General features: G+C 40.6%; 1 protein-coding gene across 1 annotated transcript in view; it reads right to left on the bottom strand.

The window, feature by feature from the left end:
- The window catches only part of LOC122092386 (calcium-transporting ATPase 12, plasma membrane-type-like), an 8,513-nt gene extending 6,323 nt beyond the window's left edge, over positions 1–2,190 (bottom strand). Inside the window, exon 1 of the mRNA XM_042662698.1 lies at positions 3–2,190. Within this exon, the coding sequence (XP_042518632.1) occupies positions 3–1,974 (1,972 nt within the window). The 5' untranslated portion in view covers positions 1,975–2,190. The remainder of the gene's footprint in view (positions 1–2) is intronic.
- Between the last annotated feature and the right edge of the window lie 7,561 nt (positions 2,191–9,751).

Genomic DNA, 9,751 nt, shown 5'->3' with positions numbered 1-9,751 from the left:
ACATGGGTCCTTTAGACCCACTAACCCCAACAAGGTTAAACCCTCTTCACTTGGCTTTTGATGAATCTTTCCATCTTCTCTGTACTCCAACTCTTCTTCAGTGATCTCTTTGTGAGCAAAAGCAATGCATCGAAGGCTGTTAGCTGCCATACTTTGAATATTCTGTTCCAAGTTCTTCCTTTCGCTTTCGCCCATGAATGTCCAGCTACCATTTCTGTCGTAGTAGCTGGAACACATTGCTAGTATCATCTCAGCAGCCCCTTTCCAATGTATATGGATCATTTTCTCACCATTCTTCCTCAGCAAAAGACCACTGCGCTTCTTTTCTGAATTGAAAGCTTCCACCTTGATAATTGTACAAGTCTTGTTCAGCGCATCAATCTCCATATTCAATTCTAGCGCAGCCCAAGATAGGATGGCTTTCTCAGTTGGGCTACCAGAGAACTCAGGCACTGCTCCTGAATGGGGTTTATAAATGGCTCCAGTTGAGTTCAAACCAGCTCCCTGGTGGAGCAACTCAAGAATAACTGAAGAAATTGTTGGGGAAGCATAATCTTTTATGGCATCTAGACCAAGCCAAAACTCAGTCACCTTCATTTGATTAATCGTGAGAGTGCCTGTTTTATCGGTGCAGATGGTGGTGGCCGAGCCCATTGTTTCGCAGGCCATGAGTTTTCTGACCATTGCCTGATCTGCCATCATTCTTTTCATGGAATAAGAAAGAGTGAGTGTCACAGCCAGTGGCAATCCTTCTGGAATTGCCACCACCACGATGGTGATGGCATCAGCAATAATTCGAACCACAGCATTCAACACAGCATTGATCTTTGTCTTGCTGCCATTGAACTCTCGATTTCCATAATCATCTACTGTATTCCCCGTGAAATAACGGACCAACAACACTACAAGAACAAGGAATGCAACTACCAAACCAACCTTCCCTATTGCCAAGGTTAATTTGTCAAGCCGCTCTTGTAATGGTGTTCGCTCATTAGAATCACGGTTTATAGAGCTCATCATCTCACCCCATGCTGTGTTCATGCCAACAGAGGTAACCAGCATGCGTCCATACCCATCAGCCACCTTGGCACCAGAGATGAGGAATGGATTTCTGGCGCCATCAACTTCAACATGGTCACTCTCCCCAGTCATGCTAGACTCATCAACTTGTAATGAATGGCCATCTAAGAAGAGGCCGTCTGCTGGAATCTGATCACCAATTTTGAGACACACAATGTCACCTACAACAATGTCAAAGATGGAAATCTGTGTGCGCCGTCCACTCCTAATGACTTCGATTTGGATGTCATCGCTAATCCTTGACAGCTTCTCGAATTGTCTTGATTGCCTGAAGTTACTGAAGGCAGAGACAGCAATAACTATAAAGACAGCAACAAATATACTACCACCATCATACCATCCATCTTTCCATCCATTTTCTCTGATGCCAAACCCAAGAGACAGAATGGCACAGCCCAAGAGAATGAGAATTGTTGTGTCCTTGATAGCCTCCAACACGAAATGGAATAGGCTCTTTGGAGGTTGTTTTGGGTAGCTGTTTGATCCAAAGTAATTGCGACGAGATGCAACATCTTCAGCATCACCACAAATTCCATTCTCCACATCAGTTTGAAGGGATGCAACAACTGCTTCGACTCCTCCAAGTTGTCTCAGACGATCTGGGTTCTTCTCCTTTATGATTTCGATGAGGGCCTTATGATCAGAATTGAAGCAGAGTGAAGTTCCATCACCAATATTGGATTGGATGTCAATGATGGTGTAAGATGGTGAGCGAGAAAAGGAAGCAAATAGCTTATCCTTCTTCTTATCCAGAGCATCTTTGGCAAGAGTGACCAAGATGCGGGAAGAACAGATGGCAATGAAAGCACGGTGCCATCTCTTCTCGGGTATGCTAATTAGACGAAGGGTGGTACACAAGTCAAGTAGGCAATGTTGCACCTTGAAGCCACACATTATAAGTAAAGAATCTCACAGGTGAAGATAAAGAGGATGGGAAGGGGTAGCAGGTGAAAGACAAAGAATGAATGTGGATATAAAAATCTAATCTTGCCAATCTTCCAAAAGAGAAACAAGGATTAGGAGACTGCAAGAATATGGAAAGATAATCTGGTTGGCTCTCTTCTTATAGTCATTTCCAACAGAGTCTATTACTATGGAAGTTCAGGGTCAGTTCCTAGAAAGAATTGAAGCCGTGCATCTTGCTCTGTACTCCTGTTTAAGCTCTGTTTTCATAGCTATCTTCTTGAATCTTGAACTTTTAAGTCTTCTTCCTTCATATATTAACACCTTCTTAACTAAGATTTGTGCTTGGGTAGCACCAGACGTGGTTCTGAAAACGTTAGGTACTTTCAGGTGTAATTTGGAGGGAGGTGGTGGTTTAAGGAAATTTCCAAGGGGAAATGACATGTTAGTTCTCAAAGCGAAGGAGATGTAAGAAATGCACAAAGAAAGACTTGGACTACTCTGACCAATGTGACGAGAGTGGGGTGACGTCACACAATCTGCATCATAAATCATGATCAAACCAATTAAATTTGTTCTTTCCCTTTTGGACAAATTTTTTCTTCACCCATTGGCCATAGGGAAAGAAGAAATATTTCTGCGGGAGAGTGCAGCTCTTGCCTTATGTCAAGGGGACCAATGAGAGCATACTAGGAAACATCAAGGTATAAGAAGCATCAATTCAAACCAAACCAAATCGAATTGATATTCGTTTGAGTATTTGATTCTTTTTTTTTTTTTTTTTTTTTTTTTTTTGAGTTGTAAGTGTTTTCTGTGATTTTTTACACATATTCACATGCTAAGATAATTTTAGAGTTCATGATGACCATAATGTCCATAATTTGAGCCCATTATGACCTTTGGTCCATCACAATCATAGTCCAAGAGAAACCATTTATTTTACCTAAAAAAAAAAAAAATGGGAACCATTTACATAACCAAATTAAAACCGAGTTATAAAATCATATTAAAACCGAGTCAAACCGAATTAAATTGGTTTAAATATTCAAATATGGAACCAAGTCAAGTATTTTTTTTTTTTGAGTTGTGAGTATTCACCTCTCTCTTTCACTCCTTTCCCTCCTCCATTGAACAGACCCAGATCAACTTCTCTTCCATAGTCCATGGTCATTGGCACAAAAATTGTTTGTAATTTCGATCTTGTACAATTTCGTGAAATACCACCTTCAGGGGGTGACACGTGTATTGATACCAATACAATGGTCCAGATCTGATTTAAATGCCTCTTCACTGATTTAATGTTTTATTAGTTGTACCAGATCTGAACCATTGCATTGGTATCAATACACGTGTCACCCCCTGAAGGTGATATTGCACGAAATTATACGAGATCGAAATTACAGACGATTTCAAACCCATTGGCACAAAAATCGTCTGTAATTCCGATCTCGTTGTCGTTGCCGTCGCCTTAACAACTCGGTCTTCTCGTCAAAAACTCTCTCTCTCTCTCTCTCTCTCTCTATTAATTCCTCGAAACTCAGAAAAGAGAAGGAACCTGGACTCCTAGAGATCAAACACGAAACTAAGGCGGACCAAGTAAGAAGATTTGATGAACCTACAAGTAGAACTGTAAGTTTCATCACTCTTTGTTTAGAGAAATGGAAACGTGAATTCCACTTGTCAGAAACCCAACACGTTTCGCAGAAAACCAACCAATGTTTCTATGCAAATCCTGGAGCAACCAATTGGAATTTGACCCATGTGAGGAGATTGGGGATCGTCTTCTCCGGTCAACTCGCCGCCCACCATCCCAGAAGATCCTGCTGTGCTGTCGATGGATTTGAAGGGAGCCATTTGGTTTTCGTGGCTGCGGTATCAGACCCATTTGTTGTTATCAAAAATGAAGTTAAATTTGATCCCCAAGATTATGCCCCAAGTTCGCTTATTTATTGTCTATTAGACATCTTGAACTCTCAGACATGGCTGATTGATCTTGTCGAGAATAGTTTCCACCAAATCCACAAAGAACCCATGTTCCACAAATGAAAACCCAGAGCTAAGATCGTAAACATCAAAAGATTTGAGCTCCCACCCCCAAAGATCTATATAAGTGGTACCCAAATCAATATAAGAGAAAGTAATGGTCTTACTAGTAACATAGAAACTGGATTCATCAATTGAAGGAGTGTTCATGATTAGTAATCATTTCCCCTAAAGATGGATCGATCACTCAGATTTATCACTTCAAGCTAGAACATTACTTGCAATCTCCTAAGAGGACTCATCACTTAATGAACATTACAAGGCTGTATCCACTGTACACCACCCAGTGAGACCAAAATCATAATACTGAATTAGGCCTAGTGATCACACTGCACATCATCTGCCATTGTGTGCATCTACATTGCAAGCATTACCTGACCAAGATAATTTTTCATCAGTCGGAGTCTTACCCATTTTGGATGTCTGAACCACCACTGTGGAGTGGGTGCTGCCAAAGAATTGGCTATTGCATCTAGGGGTGTCAATTTGTGGCCCGAACCGGGTAAACCGATCGGGACCGACCGTTTAAAGACCGGCCCGGCCCGGACCGACCGTTTAAAGACCGGCCCGGCCCGGACCGTTTATTAAACGTGTCGGGCTTGAGCCCGGCCCGTTTATAAATGGTCGGTCTCGGTTTTGCTACTTGAACCGTCGGGTGCCCGACCGAGACCGACCGAATAACGCCCGACCGAGACCGGCCTATTGTGCACCGACTTGGCCCGACCCTTTAATGATTGTAGAATACCTATTTTACCCCCCAAATTAAAGAATAAAAACTAAAAAGTAAAGACATGTTCACATTTTAAATAATGGTTATATTTTGTATCATTTATTGATTTATTGTCATTTTTTTGGGCTTGCATAAGTGGGCCGGAATATAATAGCACATTTTAAAGAGGGCCCGTTTAAAAACCGGTTAAAGCCCGTTTAACATTAAACATGTCCGTAGCCCGGTTAAGGCCCGACTAAAGCCCGATTAAGGTGGCCCGATTATAACCCGAGACCGACCGACCGAATATAAAGTGTACCATGCCCTCAATAACTAAGCCCGATTAGTTAAATGGGCGGACACGGTGTAGCCTTTGAAAGTCTTCAAGCCCGATTAAGCCCGACCGAAACCGAACCGGCCCGACCGGTTGACACCCCTAATTGCATCCATTAGATTTCCTTCAGTTTGCTTTGACAAAATTCCTTGATAAAGTGAAACCAATAAATGTGTAATTAAGAAGAAATTTTTCTATCCAATTGAGAATCATGCATTCTGTAGAAACACAACCTTAAAATGATGCAGAAGATAATGGAAAAACAAGAACAAACAATGCACACAGATTTACGAGGTTCGGCAAGATTGCCTACGTCCCCGGTAAGATGAGATCCTGCTTTACTATCAATGGAGAATAGGGTTACAGCGCTCGTCCCTCACACCTCTCAGTCTTGCTTGCATTACAGAGAAATAAACCCTCGCTACAAATATATAGCGAAAAAATCATAATCCAAAAAGTACACAGTTGCCCTCAAATAAAAAATTCGAGCGGGGGGCCTACACCCCTGCTATGCAGGGGGCAGGAGCCCCCACGGCCCGCTAACCGGCTAACAGGACTGCCGTCTTTCCTGTCGAGGTGCTACACCAGTACTCCTTGGATTAAACTCTGACGGAGTACAAGACATCGTACACCAACAATCTCCATCTTGGCTTGAATTCTGTCGAGCCTCCTGTAAAGATAACCTATAGACGCCTTCATCCCCGTACATCATAAGAGGTACAAACCCGCACCTATTTGGTGCGCCCTCATCTTCAACAGTGAGTGATATTAATCAAATCCAAACAGGACTTGAACTTTTCTGTAGTAACTGGCTTGGTAAATATATCTGCAAGATTGAAATCTGTATGAATTTTTCTCAAGTAAATACTGCCTTTGACACAAGCTCTCTGATCTTGTGAAATCTCACATCAAAATACTTTGTCCTTGCATGAAACACTTGATTCTTTGTAAGATGTATGGCACTCTGACTATCACAATGTAACATTATACCTCCTTGCTCCAACCCCAACTCACGAACCAGTCCAGCCAACCAGACTCCTTCCTTGGCAGCCTCAACTGCTGCCATGTATTATGCCTCTGTAGTGGACAATGCAATCGTAGACTGAAGCAACGCCCTCCATGATATAGGTCCATCAGCCAATGTAAATACATACCTTGTAGTAGACCTTCTCTTGTCTAAATCACCAGCATAGTTGGAATCAACATAAATTGCCAATTCTGTGGAAGTTCCCTTGCCACTGAACATAACACCTATATCTTTAGTCTTATTCAAATATTTGAAGATCCACTTAATTGCATTCCAATGTTCCTTCCCTAGATTACTCATATATCTGCTAACAACACTAACTGCATGAGACAAATCTAGCCTACTACAAACAATAGCATACATGAGACTCCCAACTACGCTAACATAAGGGACCTGAGACATCTGCTCCACCCTAATGGAGTGCTAGCTGGCTTAGCCTTTTTCATATTGAAACGCTCTAGCACCTTTACAATATACCTCTTCTGAGTTACCCAAAGTTTACCTGCATTCATATCTCTAAAGATTTCCATGCCAAGGATCTTCTTAGCAGCACCAAGATCCTTCATCTCAAATTCAGCACTCAATAAATACTTCAAAGAGACTATATCATGTTTGTTCTTTGTAGCAATGAGCATATCATCAACATAAAGCATCGGTAAAATAATGGAATTATCACTTGACACTTTATAATAAACACAACTATCATACTTACTTCTTGTGTAGTCAATCTTCATCATATGAGAATCAAAGCTTTTGTACCACTGCCTAGGAGATTGTTTAAGACTATAAAGCGACCTCTTAAGCAGACAAACATGATCTTCCTTTCCGTGCACCTTGAAACCTTCAGGCTGCTCCAAGTAAATCTGTTCCTCCAAGTCACTATGAAGAAATGCAGTCTTCACATCAAGCTGTTCAAGCTCCAAATCATACATGGCCACCAAAGTAAATAGTATCCTAATTGAAGTGTGTTTCACCATTGGAGAGAATATTTCATTGTAGTTTATCTTCTCCTTCTATGCATAGCCCTTGGCTACAAGTCTGGCCTTATATATTTCACATTCCTTCTCAGATGCTGTCTCTTTTTTACGAAAGACCCATTTACACCCAATGATTTTTCTTCCTTTGGGTTTTTCCACAATCTCTCAAGTCTTGTTCTTCTACAGAGACTCCATTTCCTTCATCATAGCTACCATTCATTTATCATGTTATGCATCACTCAAAGCATCATGGTAGGAAGATGGATCACCTGTACCTATAGTGTGGGTATAGGCAACCATGTCCTCAAACATGTATCTCAAAAGTGTTTTATGAATACGTTTTCCTTTACCCTTTGCTATAGTATAGGGAACTTCTACTGCTTCCTGTTGTCCTGGTAAGTCACTGGATGACTCATTTTCTCTTGTTGTTTCTGACTCACTTAACTCTATCTGCACAGTAGAATCTTCTTTATATTTACCAGCTGTTTGTGAATTGCATTTTGACTTCACCATATGAGACTCATCAAACACAACGTCCCTGCTAACCACAATTTTCTGTGAACTTGGATCCCACAACTTGAATCCCTTTACGCCTTTCTTAAAATTAAGAAAGATGTATTACTTAGACTTTGAGTCTAATTTGGAATGCTGCTCACTCTCAATATGTGCATAGGCTGGATAACCAAATATTTTTAGAATAGAATAATCTACTAGTTTTCCTGTCCATACATCTTCAAAAATTTTATAATCAATTACCTTTGATGGAGACTTATTGATGAGAAAACATGTCATATTCATTGCTTCTACCCAAAATCTCTTGCATAACCTGCATTCAGCCTCATACTCTGAGCTCTTTCTAGAAGGGGCCGTTTGTTTAGAGGGATTTTGCTAGAGTGGGATTTAAGGGGTGGGATAGTTGTACGAACTATTCCACCCCATGAAATTTCAATGTGTTTGTTTGTCTGGGGTGGGCTTTTGAGCAGACAACACATTTTTGTTTGTCGGCCGACGTGGATGACAAATTCTCCCACCCCATGCCCTTCCAAAGTCCTGCCGATTTGGTAGGACTCTGGTGGGAAATCCAGGGGAAACCAGTTGGAGATGGCGCGAAAATGCTGTCCATCATCCTTCCTTGACCATCACTTTGCTTCAAGCTTTGCCACCATGATCGGTGTCCTCAGTCGCTGCATCATCGCACCCTGCACCAGTGCCGAGCCATTGCATACCTACTAAGGTGAATTGAAGAGGAAAAAAACCCTCCGAAGAATTTCATAGACATCCATCGCATCCTTTCTAAGGTGTGTTAAAAAAAAATTTGCAAGAAACCTGTATATATTCTATGTTGAGATTGTGGGGAGGAGGGTGAGTTTTCAGACCGCAAAGGTGAGAGGGGGGATTTTGGGCCAGTGAATAGGAGCTGCGAAGGTGAAAAGGGGGTTTCAGATTGTGAAAGTGAAAATAAAATATCAGACCGATGAAGAGGAGTTGCAGAGGGTGCCTCACAGGGAAGATGGGTAGGCGGGAGAGAACACTATAGGATCCCTCGCAGATCATCTTCCATGGCTTCGAATTTTCTTCCTCGCAGATTTCTATTTGTATTTATTTGACTTATTTCTATTTTTACAAGTGATTGGTATAATTTATAGCACTTATTTCTATTTATAATAAATTAGAATAAATTACAAATTACTCTCAAGCTATCTGTGACTTGTGACAAAAAATCATTTATGTTGATTTTTGCACTACCTTAAATGAGCAAGTGTGCTAAACTATTCAGAATCAAAGGTAAATAGGTAACTTCAGTATACTTTATATTTTTTCAATAAAAAATCTAAATCAATTCATCTCTCTTGCTTGAAGCTCAAAGCTCAAAGCTAAAGGTGAAACCTGAAACCTATTTGCTTATTATATAATCTATTTTATAAATAATAATCAAATGAATACTATTTGTGATCCATAATTTATTATCACAAATAATTTTTAAAAAATAATTAATAAATACAAATAAAAATCAAAGAGAGTCTTATTTATTTATTATTATTTTCTTTACTTGAAGTTGAGAACATTGTCAATAATGGATTTAAACTTTAAAGTAGAACACCTTTTTTCGTTCATCAAGTAAAGTCAAGTCGGGGGAAGAGGTAAAGTGGAAAGGAGGAGAGTCAAGAAGAACCAAAAATGAGGAAGGGGCATTGTTAAGTTACCCCAAAGTCCAAGATGGAAGTGACATGGAAAAGATATCTCTTTCTAAATAGTGCGTGACACCTCATGCAAGTGTCCAAGAAACATTGACAAATCTCATGGAATCCACATGATACTTCATCATCATTTATCGTAATTCATGCTTAAAAGATTAGAGATTACCACTTACCTCAACCCACCCCCTCTCTCTCTTTCTCTCTAGATTTAGAAACTCTATCCTGTGTCCCTTCATTTTCACAGTTCCAACGCATAGTGGGAGGCGCCATGACCGCAGAAAACTAAACTCAGTTCAAACTTCAAACCCAGTTGAAGAGATCGAGCAAGAGAGCGAGACAGAGAGAGATCATGTGTTTCAATGCATTTGCTTACTAGGTTTAGGCCATATATTCCATAGCCTCAAAAGAGACAAGATTTACTGGCATTTTCTGACGAAGAAGATATGGTGGCCTCTGGGCTGTGGTGCTATGAAATATTGT

Source organism: Macadamia integrifolia, chromosome 10 (genome assembly GCF_013358625.1).
Source record: "Macadamia integrifolia cultivar HAES 741 chromosome 10, SCU_Mint_v3, whole genome shotgun sequence".
Taxonomy (NCBI): domain Eukaryota; kingdom Viridiplantae; phylum Streptophyta; class Magnoliopsida; order Proteales; family Proteaceae; genus Macadamia; species Macadamia integrifolia.
Note: the sequence above shows the minus strand (reverse complement) of the source record. Positions and strands in the feature narration are given on the sequence as shown.